Source organism: Mus musculus, chromosome 9 (assembly GCF_000001635.26).
Source record: "Mus musculus strain C57BL/6J chromosome 9, GRCm38.p6 C57BL/6J".
Lineage (NCBI taxonomy): Eukaryota > Metazoa > Chordata > Mammalia > Rodentia > Muridae > Mus > Mus musculus.
In genome coordinates, this window is record NC_000075.6 from 29,946,563 (window position 1) to 29,967,650 (window position 21,088).

The 21,088-nt window shown below is 44.8% G+C and overlaps 1 protein-coding gene across 4 annotated transcripts in view; it reads right to left on the reverse strand.

The window, feature by feature from the left end:
* Ntm (neurotrimin) overlaps positions 1-16,707 on the reverse strand; it is a 968,521-nt gene extending 951,814 nt beyond the window's left edge. For all 4 annotated transcript variants that reach the window (NM_172290.4, NM_001357598.1, NM_001357597.1 and 1 more), the window contains exon 1: positions 16,283-16,707. In NM_172290.4, coding sequence (NP_758494.2) covers positions 16,283-16,364 — 82 coding nt within the window. In that variant the 5' untranslated portion in view covers positions 16,365-16,707. The remainder of the gene's footprint in view (positions 1-16,282) is intronic.
* Between the last annotated feature and the right edge of the window lie 4,381 nt (positions 16,708-21,088).

Consider the following 21,088-nt stretch of genomic DNA (forward strand, 5'->3'; position numbering starts at 1 on the left):
CTTGTGTATAAACATGCAAACACACTGTCTACCATGTATTGTGTTCAGAAGAAATAAGACCCACTAAGTGGTGGCTCACTCCAACAACAGTTGAAAACTCATTTGTATCCACATTGGGTCCAGGTGGTTGGTTATCTCATTTTCTTCCCAGGTCTCATCATGGCAGTAAAAGATATATTCCTTCATTTACCATTTCACAGCTCTTCAGTGTATAACTCAATGTCTTCACTGGGTATGTTTCCAGTCTTACATAGTTATTACTTTCAGAATTTTCCAACATCTCAAACAGCATCCTGTGCCCAACAGAAACTTCCTACCCCTCATCTTCCCTTGGTTCCTCATAATTCCCATGGATTTCCTTATTCTAGATACTTCATGTAGGCAGATTCTCAGAGAAAGTTCCTTCTGTGTGTAGGATTCCTCATTGAATAGAAAATACATCTATGTTGCCACATGTGTCAGAATGTCTTTTCGAAGGCCAAGTAATACTCTGTGCTGTGTTGGTAAGTTAGGTCATCTGCTCAACTACTGATGGACACTTGGGTTGTTTTCATCTTTCAGCTGTTCCAGATATTTCTTTATTACTAATACTCAGGGACAAACAGGTTGAGTCTCTTTTTTCTGTACTTTTGGGCATGTATCTAAGAGTGGGATTGATGGATCATAAAAGAAATTCTGGGCTTAACCCTTTGAGGGACGACCCTGCAGTTTCTACAGTGACACTACTGTTTTTTCATTCCCAGGAGCAGGTAGATGGCATCCTGTCTATCTGCCGTGTCCTTCCCCATGTCTTTGCCAGCAATTGGCTTCTCTGTGACCCAGTGTGTATAAAGTGACACTAGGCCATTCTTGGCTATTCTTTAGACTCATTCATTTACTTATTTTTGATAACGGATCTCCTGAAGATTTAGAAGTAGTACCACTTGGTGATTTTCATGTGTGTCCTTAGCAATGATGGATGCACATGCCACCATGAAGGCAGCAGTGCCTTGATCCTATGTGCACCTCCTGTGCCTAAGAGCCATTTCCATCTTCATTAATGAGAGCCCAGACCTTCATTCCGCACAAGAAGGAGCCAGTTATTAGCATCCCCTTCTTCTGTGCTGGTCTTGATTTAATATGTCTGCATGGGTGGTGATCCTAAGAGAACAATGTGTTTCCTGTACCCCTTTCTATCTAGAGAATACAATGGGGCTACATTCTGGACCAAGGTAGGTGTGTGTGTGTTGGGGGGTATCTATGTTGTGGGAGGAGTGTTGTGAGAGGGTTTCTGGGGAACAGGAAGCCATGCCTTCTGCCCCCTTTTCTGTATATTTTTCTTCACTCCAATGCCTGCTTCATGCATGCTGCCATTTTTTTTCACCCAGGAGTCAAATTCACACACAAAAGATCCAAGTGACAGAAAGGCCTGCAGCCCTGATGTTCAGGAATATCACAGCAGCTTTGAAATAGACAGGCAGAATATTTTTATAGTCAGAAGGATAACCTTATATCTTATTTAAGCTGCTTTTATTGAACAAGAGCTGAATCCAATCATAATGGATGTTTTCAAATACGCTACTCCTTCTTTAGTTTAAATAGGAGTAGAATTGGTCTTTCGAGACTCATTCTTTGCCTGTGCTCAGGACCTGCCCCTTTCCTACATACTTATATTCCCAAGGGACTTACTTAGCCAGGCATCTCCTGACTCCTTGTGTCGCCTTTTATGGGCCTTTGTCACCTGCATTGAGGCAAATCTTTCTCACCATCAAACTGTTGGCTCTCTTCTGATCCTTCTTTCTATTTCCTCCTCCTCCTCCTCCTCCTCCTCCTCTTCAACTTCCCTCTTTAACCCACTTAAAAATCATTATCACATGTTTCAACTTTACTTCTAAAGCACACTCTATGGCTCCTCCCAGAGACCTGTTCTCCCTAAGGGGGATAGAATATATTTGATAATGGGTTTTTTTGATAATGTTTTTAAAAATTATGTATGTGAGTGTATCTCCATGGGAGTATGTGCAGGTGTCCATGAAGGCAGGAGGAAGGCATCAGATCCTCTCTTACTGGAGTTACAGGAAGCTATGGGCCACCTAGTAGGGGTTCTTAGAACTGAACTTAGGTCCTCTGAGAGCAGCATGTGTTCATCACTACAGAATTATCACTCTAGTTCACAATAGAGGACATTCTTAGGACTCCATGAGATGATTCTTGATCATTTAAGATCAGCTGGCATGGCTAATAGTCCTACATAGCTTACATACTTTGTACTTTGACATGATATCTTGCTTTTCTGATTTTCCCTCTGTGTGCCTGTTTACTCTTTCCCTCCCCAATCATCATTATCAGAGCTCTTCTACACTCTGCAGGTCTGTGCTGTCCTCATTTCTGTCCATTCTCAACTCTCTCCCAGGTAGTTCCCTATACACAAGTTGAAGATGGTCTTTGTTCAAGCCTGAGTACATCTCCAAAGTCTCTGAACATCAGCAAAGCTCCTTGGAAGCAACACTATCATACCAGAGTCACCTTCCCAAGCCCATGTCTGAGCCATTCAGCCAGGAAACAGCTGCCCACTCTCTGGCTGAATCACCGGGACCCTTGGCTGCACTGCCAGCTTGCCAGGCTTCACCGGGTCTCTTTCTGGGGCTCTCCATCCCTGTACTTCTTACACCCATGGCCTCCTGCCTAATTGGCAACATCCCTTAGGAAGTGGCCTTCTCTCTAAGCTTGTTCCCTTCCAGTCCGCTAATCACATAGTAATTAGGGTGTCATTGTAATGTTCTCAATAACTCCAAGTACTGCTTTTTACAATCCAGTTGTGTTACTGGCTAGTATACAGTCTTCAGAATGAACTTTCCCCTAGCAACAAGTCTTTTGTGAGAGCCTTTCAAGGTGGGGGCAGGATTATGGCTTAGAGGCTAGCCTGGGCTATATGAGAGCCTCTCTCTCTCTCTCTCTCTCTCTGTCTCTGTCTCTGTCTCTGTCTCTGTCTCTGTCTCTGTCTCTCTCTCTCTCTCTCTCTCTCTCTCTCTCTCTCTCTCTCTCACACACACACACACACACACAAACATCAAGAAAGAACCATTTATATTCTAACCCCTGCCTACTTCTCTACCAGTGGCCATCTTTCCACCACATCACCTCATCTTCCTACCTGTCCCTTCACCTCATCCTGCAACCCACACCTTGCAGAGATGATGTCAGATCATGCACCCCTATCATGCTGACTTGCCTCTAGACTGAAAGTTGCAGCTTCCTACACGTGTAAACTCCTGTCTTCTCACCCAGCTGACTTTACTCATTTTTTTCTCTCAGCGTCTACATTGCTTCCTCCCAAATCTCCTGAGTGGTACTATAGTAAACCTTACTGGCCTTTGTCCAGATCCAACCACATTACAGCACATTATCTGTTCATTGAGTATAAGAAGTATATGCCTGCCTGTTGTTTGCCTAAAACACAGTAGGTTCTAAATAAACATTACTCTAATGGATGTAGGATAAGTCTAAGGAAGAATGTAGCCATACCATCAGCTGTACTGTATGACTTTTTAAATCATAGATCTAGATGATGTGGGGCCGGCATGTTTGTATCATTTCCAGATGATGCAAAATTCATCAGGATTGAAAACCATCGCAACAGAGTTAAATGTGAGATGCAAACTACAGGAGAACTTCACTTAATAAAGACGTTAGCTGTCAGGAAGCATAGAGTAGGTCTTGCATAGATAGTTGAGACTCTTGCTTGTTGGGACAGTGCTAACTAGGAGAGGATTAGGGACAGCCTTTGTGTGAGACAATGGTGTTATGTGTCTCCAAAAGAAAGTGAAATAAAGAAAAAAAAAGAATTAAAAAAAAGAAGTTACAGGAAGATCAAGTGAGCCTGGATATTAGTGTCCTACAGATCAGATCACACCAGGAAACACCTTCTGTGGTAATAGCCTCTTCGAAGCTGACTGTTATCAGTTGGGACTTGTTCAGAAGATATGGATCTGAGTGATTAGAAAAAGGAGTACATGCTATGCAGTGTGGCAGTCATAGGGAAGAACAGAGGCCATGGAGGGGGGGATGCCATCTTTCAGAAAGTGCATCAATGTCCCACTTGTGGTCTGGAAGTTCTAAAAGGCAGAGGTAGTGGCTTTCTCTCAGGGATGTATTCAGCTGCAAGTAAAAGATTCCTTATTTACTGTCTTTAAAAACCAATCTCTAATACATGTGGATTTCATTTAATAAGGCAACAAGCCATATGGTTAGACCTAGAGATTCCTTCCTTCTATCCTTGATGAGTGTGGCTATTCTTCCTGTTGGCAGTCTGTTTGCTGGGTCTCTAAGCAGTGCTGAAAAAGGACATAACAAGCGTCAGAAAGCTTGGGTCACCTGGAGACAATCTCTGATGCCTCCTCTAGTCATTTGTGCTTGCATTCTATTGGTCTGACTGCATTGCAAGCCCTTAGAACATAATGCTAGGTAAAGGAATAGCTGTCTATCCTCAAAGTCAGCTACAAGAGAATCAGGGAGGGGAAATATTTTAAATAGGCACACTGTTGCCCTGTAAAAATTTAAGAGCATCATTTGTGGGGAAAGAATGGAATAGATACTGAGCATGTATCAAAGTGCCTGCTAGAATAATGAAGTATCTCCTCACAGAGTTTATCAGCTGTGAAAGAAGGTTAACATCAGTTATTTTCACTGAACATCTATAATAAGGCATTTGTTATTCCTTCTACACAGAGATGGCTGGCCATGCCTTCACTGACCAGTGCATGGAGAGCAGAAGTCAGACCTGAACATCTGCTTCAGCTAGAATGGGGTCTGCAACTCAGGAAGAGAGGGACTGGTCACTGGAGAGCTCTAGGACTGCTGGGTAGGAATTGGGGGACCATTATTCAAATGAGAATGATTTGGGAAGCAGACAGGAAAGTGAAGTGCCAAGATGTCCTAGAACTCTAAGAATCTGAAAAAAAAAGTTTGAGGTTTAATGATTAAATTTTTTTGGTTCTGGACAAGATTTCAAGAGCACAAAACCAATGAGCAATGATGGCAAGCCATTTAAATCCTTTGGTCAAAATGTCTTCAGGGAAAAGGAGGGAAAACCACAATAAACAGTGAATTCTTACTTCTTTCCAGTACTAGCAACATGATTTGCCCATCTATGGATGCTTATGCATGAAGGAAAGAGCCATTGTGCTGGTTGGTTTTGTCAACTTTCCCCAAGCTTAGCCACATCTGGGAAGAGGGAATCTCGATTGATGACTTGCCTTCATCACATGGGCCTGCAAGCAAGTCTATGATACATTCTCTTGATTGATGACTGATGAGGAACCAGCTAGCGCTGGACTGGTGATCATCATGGTGAGCATTTCTGTCCATTGTGGTCAGAAATCAGGAGGAGCAAGCCATGAGGGGCGAGCCTGTCAGCAGCATTTCCCCTCTGCTTCAGTCACTGTCTCTTGGTTATTGTCTTGAATCTCTTCCTTGGCTTCCACTAATGCTGGTCTATAACCTATAAGCCAACCACTTTGCTTCTGAGATTGCTTTTGGTGATGGTGTTTTATAATAGCTGTAGTAACCATACTATGACAGCCATCAGCCCTTGTCTTGTGTGGACCAAGTTGCTCCTTGGTTTTACAGGAAGGGAACCAGATACCCTCGTTGAATGCTTTGGGGAAAGGAGGAGAGAGGCAAGGTTTAAGGAGGCAGAAAGGAATGCCCCATTTCTTCTTCTCCATCTGAATATGTCTTTATACCCCTTTGCTCTTTTTTTTTCTTTTTTTTTCCCTCTACCTCTTCTAGTCCCTGCTGCCCCTTCTGCTGTGGGCACGTATTCAGGTGGAAAGCATTGATTCTGTGCCGCAACTCCCTCCCTGACCTATTTGCCACTAGAAGAACTTGTTTCTGATCTTCAGTAATTCCAGCCTGAAACAATGAGTTCTGTAAAGATAGTTACGTAGTTACTCATAACTCATGACTTATGATTGATAAGAGACAGAATCTATAAAGACAATGATCGGACTGATTAGAGAGAAGTGTGGACACAACACAGTGTGACAGTCACTGGGAGAAGCTATATGGGATGACACATTGTCCAAAAAGACTTGTCAGGAAAAGCAACAGACAAAGCTAGCAAGATGACCTTATGAAGGGTACGGTTTGGAGTCAGGAATTTGCATTCACAGTGAAAACACAAACACAGATGTAGCATCAGGAAGATAGAAATAACACCTCACTATAGGCTAAATTAAGAATTTTATATGGCAGTTAGAATACTAGAGGATGTCAAGGCCTCTTCTCTTCCTTTCCTTTTTCTCATTTCCTTTTTCTTCTGTCCATAACATAAAATGTCACTTTTGACCCACCCTCTGTGCTAAGGATGCTAGGAAAATAAGGCATCCCATACCCTCCTGCTGCTCACAGCCTGAAGGAAAGGCACATGCAGTTGAATACCTACACTAACATGCTATGGATGTTAAAAATAAGATTGAATACAAGTGTAATAGAGATACTGATAAAAACAAGGTTGTTTAAAGATATACCTTGGTGCCAAGTTCATCTTGAATTACAGAAAGTATTTTGAAGTTGTTCAGGGAAGGTAGGGCCTGGGCACAAGCAGAGGGCAGTATCCACATGAGAACCATAGGGAACTCAGAGCCTGTAAATGTGAGCTGTGAAATATTAGGGATAAAAGAGAAAAACTGAAGCTACAGCCTTAGGTCTTCTATTCCTTGTGAAGGTACAGAGGTTCCATCCTGCCTGGATTGGAGTGAGGTGTTACCACAGCCTCAGACACGGTGGGAGAAGAATATCTAAAGAAGCTCATGGGTAGCCACACTGGCAATGTGGTTTGGTGCAAGCATGCTGCGCGGCAAGTGTAAGACCTGGCTTGAGCCATCTGCACCACTGAGGAAAAGAAGACAGTGTAGAGAAGAATCACAGAGGAGGAGCCGTGGTCTCTTCCATGGAAGGTTATGTGACAAAGAAATCATGACATATGGAACCTCATGGAAAGACAATGGGGAGGGAATCAGGCTTTCAAATATCTAAGAAAACATTCCTAGAATAGAAATAAATCAGATCAGTTCTGTGGGTGGTGGATTAAGATGACCATAATAGTAGGCATCTTTTCAGTATTAACTTATTTATTTAATCCATTTAACAACCTTACGAAGGAAATCCGGTAATTCTTTCATTCTATTGAATAAGCAATTGAGACATATGGAGGAGGAGGATTCAGGAGCTGGGAATGGAGCTCATGGGTAGAGGCCTTTCCTGGTGTGCTTTGGTCTTGGTTCCTTCCCCAGGACCACAAGGGCACAAAAATAGAGGTTGATTCAAATGCTGTAGCTCTTAAGATAAAGAGGTGGTCAAGCTAGGGTTGGCCCCAAGCCAGGCCAAGGACAAGTAAGTTATAATGATGTTCTAGAATAGAGAAAATGTCTGGAGCTTCCAGAAGGTCGAGCTTCCCTCTACTGCCTACTTTTCTTCCCATCTACCCTGAAATTCAACATTTAAACCAGTAGATGATCAGAAGAAATTTTCTCATTTTGCATTATTGGTAACAGACGCTGGGAACCCCCAGCAGCTGCTTTGAGGAGGTGTCAGAGCTCAAAGGGAAGGGTTGAATAAATCATACTGGAAGTCCCCCTAGGCTTGAGCTAGTTGTGATTCTAGGGTTGTCTGACACAGCAGGGTGAATTCTTTGGGGCACCAGATGGTTGTGTGGGTTACCCAGTGACTAAGCTTGGCTCCAATCTGCACAGTCGTTCTGTAACCCATGCGCCTCGCAGATCTGCTGACTCCATCAGAAAACAAACAAGCTCTTGCTCCTGTTCGTGGCCGGCAGAAACTGACCTGGCATAGAAATCAGAGCCAACATCTCAGCAATCTAACAAATGAAGCCCCATGACTGCTGTTTATTTGCTGGGGATGTGTCTCCCTTGACCCCAGGAAGGAGAGAGCACCACGGGATCGCTGAATGATTGCTTGGGAAGGAAAGCAAAGTTTGGAGAAAGAGTTCAGCTCCATCCTTGCCTTTGAAGGAGTCTCATCTGTGACTAACTGGTGCTTAACACCTTCCAAGTCCATCTTCATCACATTCCTTCTTGACCTTCACTCAAAGGCTTCCTGAAGTTTTCTTGCAAGAAATCTTAGAGATGGGTCAATTAGGAGTTATTATAACGCTTTATTCCCTCTGCCTGGAATGCTTTCACTGGTTAATCTTTTCACTGCACACTGAGGATGCTTTACAGGTACATAAATGCATGCTTGTATTGACAGATACTGTCTGACACCTGACACTGTATGTAGAGTTAGCATGAGCGTGCACATCACCTGCAAGCTCTGACTGTACTCACCCGTGTGTGACGGTTTATATTTCCAGGCAGAAAGTAGCTGTGGGCATTTTCTTCTAGCACCACTACCTATCAATAACTATACCCAAAAAGACTATTTGCAGGATGCTGAGATGCAGAGTGAAACTTTAAAATACTTTGGTCCAGCTTCTTTATTTTAAATTGCAAGGATCGGAGTCCATCTCAGGGTGTATCTAACCCAGGCAGGGGTGCAGAGCTGCTTCAAGAGCTATTTTGAGATGGCTTTTTAGGTGTGGATTTTAGCCATGATCTAAATTAGAACTCCCTGGGGGGTCGGGGGCAGGCATTAAAATGTCCGTGTTGGATGAGATCTCAGGGAGATTCTGATCCACCTGGTTGGGACAGGGTCTGGATGTTGGCATTGACATAAAGCATTCTGGATAGTTCATGGTTTGGAATGACTAGCCTAGAGTTGGCAGATATTGAAAGCAGACATGGACTGAGGACTTGTCTTAGCTCCTATCTGCTGAAGGTCTTTGAGGATCCTGAGACAGGAGAAGAGTTGCTCTAGGTTACTGGACTTAAAAGAAATAAGGGCCAGGAAAAAGTCTTATCCCACTCCAATAATCACCGGTGCCATGGAACTGGTGGGAACACAGGCGAGAAAAGTCCTCAATCCTACTATACACAGGCAGCAGAGTGGGGCCAGGACTGAGCCCAGGAGAAGCTCACCCTTCCTCTGGACATACAGAGCTGGAAACCCAAGCAGACAGATTAAGAGACCATCGGTACATAGAGCAACCATGCCAGGCAACTTCCCAATAGTATAGAGTAGCAGAAGAGAACAAATAAATGTCTTCAGCAAGTGAAGCATTTGGATTATTTTGGAAACCTAAAATAAGGGAGGTTGACAATGTAACAAGTAAGTTCTTAAAGGGAAACAAATGTGCATCCTGTACAGAAGCCAAAGAAATAGTCTAACTGTCTGAGGCAAGTAACCCCTGGCCTTATCACAAGTATTCTCTCTTTACCATCGTGGACCCTCTTGTTCTGTGCAGATACCAGGGCATAAAGGAGGGAGTCTGGCTGCACTAGATGGTAGTGGTGTTGAGAATCATCAATTACTCAACGAAGAAAACCAGTAGTCACATGACTAGTTGACTCTCATCTGCTTCCAGCTTCATCATGTTGCTTATAATGAAGATATACAAGACTTCCAGGAACACCTTATTGGCAAGAGTATCACTAACAAAGGTAGCATTTATCTCTGATCTAGAAGAATATGGAGCCATGGTGTGCATAGGGGCTTCTTCAGATAAGGACTAAGGAATGGGTACTTTCATGTTATGCTGCCATCATTTGCACAGGAGGCCTTACACTGCACACAGTCACTTGCTTCAAGGGTGCTGCTTCAAGAAAAGACAGGATTGTGTTAGGTCTCTGGTCTCACTCCCACTTGATTTGTTCACTGGTAGAGCACTAGCTCCTTCAGTTCATCATGAAGCAGAGTAGGTGCTCAACAAACACTTCCTGATGATTGAACCAACAAATGAACCAAAGGGCTGAGAGTATGGTACCACTTCTCAGAATAAATAAGTAAAGCCAAAAAAAGTCTGGTTTTTGGATCAGCCTTTTTTATTGCAAGGGCTAATGTTCTCACAGAAGCTAAAAATAAAAGGAGACAGGAAAAAAAAATCAAGCTTAGTAACCTAAGATGTTCTCAGTAGCAGGAGTGAAGAATATGTTTTCCAATATTTGATTCTTAGCTTGACAGTCTCCCTTGAAATCCTCTCTTCTCAGGGATGAAAATTCGAGTCTTTGTTGGTTTGTTTTGCAGTTTGCAAATGTCTTACAGAGCTCTTCTGGCAGGGCTTCTGTTTTCCCTCTCGCAAATAAACAAAAGGCCATACCTTTAATATGACTTACATAAGGGATATTCTGTGATCACCTGCCGTGATTTCAGAAGGAGAGAAGGAGAGTGGGGAGGGGGGAAGGCTGGGAAAATCAGGAACAAGGCAAGTGTAAATGCAGATGAGAAAGATCAAAATGGGAAGCAGGCAAGAGAGCCTGGGTATGAAACCAGAGTGTCAGAGGAACTGAACAACTGAAGGTAGTCAACAGCATCCCAGACACTTCACCTGGGGATAGGGTGAACTTACAACCGTTCATCTGCCCTCCTGCTCCACGGCTCTGCCCCATGGTCTGGGCTCTAGTGTGATGGGAAGATAGCCTACCCCCTCCTTCTAGGCAAGCCTGCAGGAAGCAGAGAAACCCTGGCCAGCTTGACCTAGATCTGTCAACTGATCAATTACCGCTCCCAAAGACGGGAAGGGGCACAAAAGGAAGAAGGAAATGGCAAGCATGTAGAAGAGAGAGAGAGGAGAGCTGGAAGAGAGAGGGAGAACAGCTGGAGAGAATGGGAGGAGCATGGTTGAACTCATATATGGCAGGAGAGTAAGAGCAGACATAATCCTGAAGACAGCATACGTGAAGAAAGCGCAAGGAGAGGAAATGCAATTTCCATAGACAACTGACCAAACCTAGTCAATGCAGGGGCTCTGACTCAGAGCAGAGTAGTGCCTCCTGGCTACCCAAAGCTCTGAGCTCTAGCTCTAGTTCTTCTCTGTAACTCCTCCCCTCTGCTGCTCCTCATAGTGCTAGATCACAGCCCCAGGTCAAGCCCCCTTTCACAAATGGATGATGGAGACAGGATCCCTGTGTGTTTCTTCTACAGACCACGCCTCCTCCCCAGAACATCCTCCACTGCAGTGGAAGAACCCCACAGGATAGAAGACAGTCTGGGGAGACTCATAAGACAGTGTCTACCCAACCTGCAGCCACCAGCAACCTTATGTTCGCGTGTTTCAATTTTTATGTTTAATTTGTTTTTATTGAATTTCAAATGACTATAGACATAAAGTAAACATGTAACAAGCCAATAGAGCAGAAAGGAAGGAAACTGCATAAATACAACCGGTCTCAGCATGGAGTTCCACTTAGCACCACATGTTTGGAGTGTTACAAGCATTAATGAGTCCTTACAACACCCAGGGGAGTCACTCCCCGGCCTGTCAGGCAGGTGGGGAGACAGGCTCTTGGAGGGAAATATTTATTTTCCCTCTAGAGAACACAGAAAAGAATTGAGCCCAGAGATGCTCAGGTTCCCAACTGAGCTGGACTCAGGTCCCTAGAGATGGCTTGACACCTGGAGTTGAGGTATTTGAAGTATGTAAGGCCTCTGATGTCACTGGTTTGTGAGCAGGAGGCCAAGGACTCTCAACAACAACAAAATGCTTGGCAGAGAGTCAAATCCCAGACTTGCCAGTCTTGTCCAGAGGGTGTTTTTACCAGGAGGGGTCATCAAGAATACTACAAATCTTTCTAGGGCATGCTTCCTGGATGTGACAGAATCATGCAGGCAGTGCAGACTCACAAGTTCTGTAGCTTCTTGGGATATTGTATACTCATTTCAGTCCATGAGATAACCTAGTCAGTCCATGAGATAACCTAGTCAGTCCATGAGATAACCTAGTCAGTCCATGAGATAACCTAGTCAGTCCATGAGATAACCTAGTCAGTCCATGAGATACCCTAGTCAGTCCATGAGATAACCTAGTCAGTCCATGAGATACCCTAGTCAGTCCATGAGATAACCTAGTCAGTCCATGAGATACCCTAGTCAGTCCATGAGATACCCTAGTCAGTCCATGAGATAACCTAGTCAGTCCATGAGATACCCTAGTCAGTCCATGAGATACCCTAGTCAGTCCATGAGATACCCTAGTCAGTCCATGAGATACCCTAGTCAGTCCATGAGATAACCTAGTCAGTCCATGAGATACCCTAGTCAGTCCATGAGATACCCTAGTCAGTCCATGAGATAACCTAGTCAGTCCATGAGATACCCTAGTCAGTCCATGAGATAACCTAGTTTGTCTGGCCCATCTATGACACTCAGCCAGAGACAATATTAGTCATTGTCCCCTAATTCTGCAGATATGTATGTATGGGCAAAGAGATCCCAGTGAATTACTAGAAAGAAATCTGAATTGGCATTTCCCTCCTTTTCCAGGAGCCTAGAAAGTTTTGCTGTTGTTGTTGTTGTTGTTGTTGTTGTTGTTGTTGTTATTGCTGTTTTTTTTTTTCCCCTAAGACAGTGTTTCTCTGTGTAGCCCTGGCTGTCCTGGAACTCTCTGTATAGACCAGGCAGGCCTCGAACTCACAGAGAGCCGCCTGTCTCTGCCTCCCTAGTGCTAAGATTAAAGACTTGGATGACCATGCCCAATTCAGATAGGTACTTTATAGTGACTTTCTTGGACCACTTAAAAGGAACCTGTGCTGAAGGGGAAACTTTCCCCAAAAGAAGAGAAGCCAGGGCACTAGTCATTAGCATCATGACTAACAAAAGGGATTCTTATATTTCTAGTTTACTTTAAGGGAAAAATAGTCAGTAGCAGAACCAGGTTGCACCTGCTAACTCTGAAACTGTAAGCTGCAGTTCCAAGAGTGTCTTTCGTTCATCTTCAAGGCCTGTTGCTCCTGCCTGGTGCTGCTTGGCTGCCTGACATTGCTGAGCTCAGAGGATCAGCACTTTGTGTAGTGCAGTCTCTAGCAGGAAGAGTGGATGGAAACTGTCTCGATAGCATTCTACACCTTAGATCATGATGAACCCCATGTAGGCAGCTCCAAGCATTGCAGCCATGATCCTTTTTGAGGGGTTCTTCTCTTGTCCATACCCTTCTGGTCATGTTTCCAAGTATGCACAATTCCCTCAGCAGGCCTTAGGCCTCATCACCTGGAATTGATTATTACATGTTGCCCATGAGGACTATTTGGTCTCATCCACCTTATTCCCATCTCAGAACTACCCAGCTTGGATGCTGAGGCAAGCCACAAGCTTACTGTGAGTGCACACAAGGGAGTTAGGTGATCTGCATGGTGCCCGTGACCCCAGCTGCAAGCTAAGGACAGTGGGAAGTGAGTCTCGCTTCTCCCATCAATTCTGAATTTCCAACAAGGAGGTGCCTTGATGTGGGATCTGAGAGGAGGAGAATTGGGAGGGTTGGGAAAGAAAATAACCTCACGAATGGAAAGGTGTTGGATGGAGCCACGATCTCCGAAAAGAGGGATGCTTGGTTTCTAGAAAGAGAAAATCTGCAGTGCACCCAGCCATTGGCTTTCAGAACCTCTGCTGGCAGAAGGTGGGCAGTGTGCTGGGAAGGAAAGTGCCCAACCCTGCTCCCTCACTCCAGTCTCCAGAAAGAGCCTCCTCTAGTTAACCTACCCTGGTGCTTCTCAGGGCAGACCCCAGGGAGCTAATCAATGCCTCCCCTGCCTCCCAGACCTGTCACAGGAATCATTTTGAATCCCCTAACCGCCCCCCCTCCCTAAACTGCATCTCTGTTGCTACTGGGTTGGGGGGAAGGAAATGGATCAGGGAGGGTGTCCCTAACCTGCCACTAGAGCCATACACCTTTCCAAGAGGCAAGAAACCCAGAAGTAGCAGCCGTGGGAAGAGTCAGCTTAAAACAAAAACAGAGGAGGAGAAAAAATTGCCTTGGAATGTGCGCTGCATTCTAACTAGTCCCGCTGGGTCAATGCAATAGGGGTGGATTATTGCAGGCAAGACCTGGGCTGCCTCAGTAATTCTGTAAGTTTGATAAGAGATAGCTGGCAGCCTCTGCTTCCTTCCCTGAAAGTAAAACAGACATCACCTTTGCCATGTCCCACTGGCATGTGGTATGGGGTCTCTAGGGGTCACACTGTCTTAAAATTGAGCAGCCTTGGAAGCCTATTTAGAAGTCCCTGGTTGCAGCCAGCACAAATAAAGCTATCATTCTCCTTGGGAAATTCAAAATTTAGTAGAAGGGGACCAGATCTGAGATATGCCTCTCCTCGTCCCTCCTCCGCCCCCAGGATGTGAGCAAGACTATAAAAATCATACTTCACCTGGGGAAATTGGTTTCTTTCTACTTCTCTATTTGGGGCTATTTGAAGTACAAGCAAATATTATGCTTCTCTGCATTTATTTCTAATGAAAAGTTATGCTAATTTATATGTAAATTCTGTTTGGCCCTGGGGCTCCTGGGGTATAGCCAATGGGGCTGCTGATGGTGGGATTTGGCAGTTGTCTCCAGGTTGATGTTAGAAGCAGAAGAGAGGCTCTCAAGACAGGTGACAGTTATCGAAGACATGGGTCTCCCTCCCCTATTCTCTGACACCTTACCCCATGCCTTGACGAGTTAGTTTTCATTTCTGCTGTCAGAAGGCAAGGACATATTTCCCTGGGGGCGGGGGGGGGGGGCACTGGCCTTGAACTCAGTTTCCCTACTGCCAGTATTAGGGCTGTAGACTCAGTTTGTGTAATGCAAGGTGCCAGGAATAAGCAGAGTACACTCATATATATACACACACACATACACACATACATAGACACTGATCCTGCTCCATATTACGTAAGAGGAGTCAAGAGAAGATGACTCTAGTCTCCTTGTACCTCTACATCCCAATGCCCAAGGCACAAGATGGAAAGCTCAAAGGTTGAGCCCCTGAGGTTCAGCGTGACAGTTTCATGGGTATTCCTGCATGATCCTCCACCCTGGACCTCCATATCATGGGCTAATTCTGCCCTTCTCCCTTCTTTTCCTTGCTAAGCCACAGCCAAGATGCACACCATTTGCATCTGATTCTTCTTCCAGCCTGGTCCCTCTGACCACCTCATAGAGATCTGTAGAGGACAGGGCCCATCACTCAGAAGGGGTCAGAGCTTAGGATTCTCAGCAAGATCATAAGAACTCTGTACTGTACTGGGAGCGGAGGAGGCAGCCCTGGGACTGTCATCTCTTCTCACTCTGCCAGACAGAACTTTCCTCTGGGAATGCAACTGCATTGGATGGAGAGCCTTGCCTCCCCTCCTCCCTGCCTCAGGCTCCAAGCCCCTTGGAGAACCTTGCAGGACCAAGCCTGTCAAAGTTTCTCAGCTTGTCTCAGTCTCTGAGTTTCAACATCTTTAATAGTGAAGGGGTAACCTAGATCCCCCAACGATGGAGGGAAGGTAAGCTGCCTAGCTGCTAATTCCGTGGCTAGGATGAAGTCACAATGGGAGGACTGACACAGGGTTAGGGACCACATAGTGCAGTAAATGGACTCAAGGTGGAAGCAGATTCCCAAATGCACCTGAAATGAGCAGAGCGAACACTGTAGAGACCTGGTCAGAGAGCAAGCCAGCCTCAGCAACTGCAGCCTGGCTTAGCTGCTGCCGCTGCCAATAAGTAGACCGAAAATTAGCATTCGCCTCTTAGTGCCTCTGTCCTTTCAACTTAGAAAGGCTTTCCTGAATTCCGGAGCCCACCGCAGCCCGCCGCCACTGCTTACACAGCCCTTTATCTGCTCGAAACGCCCACCCCGTCCCAGCCCCGCCACAAACACACCCCCAAACAGATTCAAAACTAACAGTTTTTCAGGCTCCCGAGAAAGGATTTATTCTCCAAAGCCAGACCGCTGGCCAGCACCTTCCAGGAGGAACCCGATTATTTCCATCCTGCGTTTCCACCCGCTTTGCTCCTTTTGCAAGTTCACTGGCCAATATTTAAAGTTTCCTCCTGTAATTTCTCCCCAGTCGCATAAGCAGCACATTCGCAACCCGGCTGCCCTCCCCATCTGCGCCGATCCCCTGCGTACATGTGTGCTGGGCTGTGTAAGTGTGAAGGATGTGCATGAAGCTAGGGAGCCACTGCACAGCCACGGACCCAAGGGGAGCAGCAGAGACACGTTTTACTTATGCACATACAGTCCCCCATTCCGGTAGCAGCCAGAATCAAATCAATATTCTCACAGCCTGGTCGGGAGAATGAAGTCCCAGCCATGCTGGTTAAAACGTTCGTTCGCGCTTCCACCTGCAAACCGCGCAGCGGAGCCGACCCGGGGAGCCTGCAAATGCTTGCAGCACTGGGTACCATTCCCGAGGCTGCTGTAGGCAAATGAAAAGCCAGTCTTACCTTGGAAGAGGCACAGAGCCGCCAGCCCCGTGAAGATTGCCCACGAGATAGAATTGTGCATTTTTGCCTGGATGGTTTTCATATTTTTTCTTCTTTTTCTTCTTTTTTGTCAGGATCGGTTTTTTTTTCTTCCTCTGTCTCTCTTTCTTTTTTCCTCCTGATAGATTGTGTTGCTCTCAAGCTAGTCCGAGGAGATTTAAATCCACTGTTTTGCTGAAGGACACAACAAGGAAGCCGAGGGCGAGAGAGAGTCTGACTTCTCCGTAATTATCTCCACTCATACTCTGGCACTGAGGCACATTGTACAATCTGGCCCTGGACAGCCCTCCTACAAGCTGCAATCATTGGTTCTAATCCAAGGATTGACAGAGCTACAACACGCGCGCGCAGGGGCACACACACACACACACACACACACACACACACACACACACACACTCAGGAATCATTTGCTGGGCAAATCAAGCTGATTAAAGAGACAGGAGCCTGGAGAGATGGAATGATAAATGCCACTTTGCCCCTTGTATATTACTTTCATTTTTTAAACTGACAGTCAGCAGAGCCCCGAGCCTCCAAAAATCTCCTTCCCCTAGTGTTTCCCGGCCCCCTGAACTTAGACACACTTTGCAGTGGAAAAATCCCATAGCCAACATGGCTTGCAGGAAATTTTAAAGGGGCATTTTCATGCTCTGTGAAACTTGCAAGAATGAGTCAAATTCTATTTGTTGGTTCTTATTTTCCCTGTGAGGGAAGTATCCTTCAGTGACAGATCTCTCCTCTCCTTCTTTTCAACCTTTCTCTGTAGTCACTTTGAAAATAATAAATAACTTTCTGTTTTCCTCTCCTGTCACTCTTCCTTCAGAGAGCCTGGAACTCTTCCATTTTTCACTCACCTTATTTTTTAAAGCCACCCATGTTAGACAATCCTAAGCCAAGTGATAAAGTATCTAGAATTTGAAAGGACAGCCCACTGTTTGATTACCAAAAACTGTCTGAGAAGGAGCATGGCTCCTGCTACATCGCCCCAGTCAACCTTCACTAAAAAGCATACTGTCAGTATCTGCGTTTTGACCTTCATCGAGACAGATTTAAGTTAGATGCACTGAAGGACCATCAGATCACCGCTTTGTGTGTTGTTATTAAATATCCTCAGAGTGTTGGGAACATTTATGTCCTTGATGATGCTTAAGAAAGAAAATCAAACAGACAGACAGACAGATAGATAGATAGATAGATAGATTAATAGATGATAGATAAACAGCTTTTTTTCAGAGTCCTAATTCTAAGGACTAGGAAGCTCAATTTTGGCTATTCCATATAGAAACAAGTTCTATATTTTGAACAAAAGAAAACCCAAGCCCCTTGCTGATGCTCACCAATTCATTTCAGCACGTATTTTAGAATTTCCTCCAGACTGCCACTGCCAATTATACTTTCTGGCGATTCCATTAGAATTGTTAACATATATTCTAGATCTCCTATAGACTAGAGCACTCGCTGCCTGTTCATATTTATGGGCACAAAGGTGAAATCAAAATGGTCCTGACACTTTGGGCCCATCCTAGAGGCTCATTCTTCTTGCTTAGTAGGTTTTGTTGAGAGCCTCCCCTGGAGGTAGGCAGCCCAAGAACCTGAGCACTGGGTCCCAAAACTCCCACAAATCCAGGCCAGAGGAAGGTCCGTTTAGCTCTCTGAGTCTTGGTCTTTGGCCTGTGGAATCAGAGAGCTGTAGATCCCATCCAGTGCCTCTTGCTATTGTATTTAAAGGCATTTCCTCTCTTTTCTTTTGCCATTCAGTCTCTACTTCACATATCCATCCAAATGCCCTTGATGTTATGAGCTTGCCAGGGCAAGCATCTTATCTTGGGTTCTTTTGTACAAGTCTCCGCATGGTGACATGTGTAATTATAGTGCTCCAGGGCAGCTGGGACAGCAGGCGACAGCAGTGCAGAATGGTCAGAAAGAGGATTCCTTTCACCTCCTCCCACTTTTTTCCAGGATGATGACAAAGAGCAGGGTCACTGAGCGCGTTCAGTGAGTGGAAAGGAAGGGACATGAACATGTGTGGGTCTCCTCAGTGGAACTGCACAAAGCCACACACTTAAGTAATTTTTACTATGTTCCCACACATGCAACAACAGTAAGAAAGTAACCGTCACAGTCAATATCCCTTGAGTCTCCTTTATGAGCCAGGAGTCAGCTTTTCTTGCATCTTCTCATTAAAGCCTTGCGGCCTATGAAGCAGTGATTCATTATTGTTCCTCTGCCCATTTTATAGATAAGGACGTTGAGGCCCAGAAAACACTTTTCCCACAACTACAGCACTCTTAAGAAATAAAGCCTGGGTTTGAATTTAGTCGTGTGTATGTTATATCAACCACAAAACTGAAATTCTACCTTAAGTTCTGCGAGGGAGTCAAATGGATAATAGATTTCTTATATCTAAACATTTTTCCTATTTTAAAGGCAGTGAAATTATAATACATGCAAGATAACAGGCATATTAGGATAGAAAATATACAAAACACCATATACTGCTTTAAGTTTTACTCAACTTGCCTGTGTCTACACCCATAATTGATCCTATCAGGCAGCACCTGGTGAGTGCTGGTTTTCTATGATCACTTTCTAAAGTTTTTGGGAGAACTTGGGAGTCATGTTATGCCTTGAGGGCACATAGAAAGAGTGGATCAAGAGCACAGGGAAGAATCCTGTAGGTAGACAATGTCATAAATTAGAACTTAGCATTAGTGGTGCAAAGAACATATCTGAGATCTTCCCTCACACTCTGCTCTGATGCAATGAGTTTCTTTTAAAAATTGAAATAAAATTAAACCTAGACCTGTACCTGATCCTAGGATATATATATATATATATATATATATATATATATATATATATATATACATATATATATACATACATACATATGCTGGGTCCATTTGGTGTCACTCACCTGTGCATATGTTTAGTGCTGACCACTGAGATTGGATAACCTAGTAGTGAGTTCATCCCTGGAGAAGATCAATTTTTCCTCTCTAACTACTTATGTCTGTAGTTGTCCGTCTAGGGAGGGGCCCTGTGAGATTGGAGGCAGCATGTAACCTGGTGTTGTTACTACCCCTGTTCTCATTTAGACGGCCACGTTGCTACGATTTTATATATATGGGCAGCTCCATGTCATATATAGAAAACACTGTATCAGCACAGACACCCCATCCTCTGGCTCTGACATTCCTTCTGTCTCCTTTCTATAATGTTCCCTAAGATGTAGGCGTAAGGGTTCTGTTGTAGACGTATCATTTGGGGGTGTACACTCCATAGCCTCTGTTCTCTGCATTTTAACCTGTTGTGGATTTCTGGGATGCCTTGCGTCTGCTGCCAAAGGATTCTTTGATGGGGGCGAGAGTTACTCTTATCTATGGGTATCAGCACAAATATTTTGAATACAGTGGGGAATTACACCAGTTTAGGAAAGTGGCGATCGACGGAGCACAGGGCTAGGGTTGTGTCTCTCAGGGTCCACAACCCCACTCTGCCCCTCCCCCGCGTAGACTATGGGACTCCTTTGATGATATCCTAACCCCACATCTGTCATCTACAACAAGAGTAATTACCCCTCCAGCCAGCCATAGCACATATCACAGCCACCAAGTCATTTTCATTTATTTTGCTATTTTAACCAAATTGAGACGGATGTGGTCGAGCATGTATCAGTGGAAGAAGCAATCAGGACCTGGGAATTGAGTCTCTCTGGGGTAGTAGCTTCAGAATGGGGCTACCTTTTCAGTGAGTCAAAACATATTCCTAAGGGATGCTGGACCCAGCTGGAATGGAACCTCTTGCTGCCAAACCCCGGGATCTAAAATGTGCCCCCTCCTTCTGAACCTGACTTTATCACATCCAGTACATTTTCCCCACAGCTTTCACATTTGGTGAAAGCATGCAGTTGCCCTCTCGGAGAGAAGGTACTTTCTCCTTTTCTTCATTGTGAGGAATGATATATAAATATAAATTATATATATATATATATATATGGCTGCCCCAATCACCAGCAGACAGACCTGTTGGGTCAATTGGCAGCTCATTTGATGGTTACGGTTGGCAGAGGGAATCCTGGTATACTTTAGGGAGAATTGTTTCTAACCAGTTTCAGGTTTTCCTGAGGGGGTTATGTGGATGGAATCTGCTGTCCACCTCCCCATGCTCTGTCTGTGTCTCAGATCTATCAGGATGTGTGGCCTCAAATAGCAAGCCACCTGAGTCTGTCATTTTGGGATGGCCTGTGTCTCTGTTAGGGATTTCCATGAATCGAGGCAGTGACTGATGAACCTCTCTCTGATTGGGGGACATTGTGATTGAAAGGGGACTTTCTGAAGTCTCTGTTCTTTACTCTATAATCAGGGAGTCAAGCACTTCTCATCAGGACCGCAGGGTGCACAATGATCCTTGGGGGATACCACATTCTTACCATGTATCATTTGTGCTCCAGGCCATGAGCCAGTGCCTCTATAGAGGAGGAGGAGTAGCCTGAAGTCAAAAATCAGTACCAAGAAAGGCACCTTAAATTTTAGGCAGAAAGATGTTCTGTTCCACTTGCGTTCCTTTGAGGTTAAGAGAACTGGAATATGGGGAAGATTTTTTGCTGTTCACAGATACAGAAGGAAGGGGCTTGGAAACCAAGAAGGAGAAACAGATGAGGCCTTTAACTTCCAAGGAGAGGGCAGCCAGTACTGTGCTCCATCAACCTTTCATCTTCAGGTAGCTTAAGATTCTGCCCAGTGTGGGATGAACTGCTACAAATAG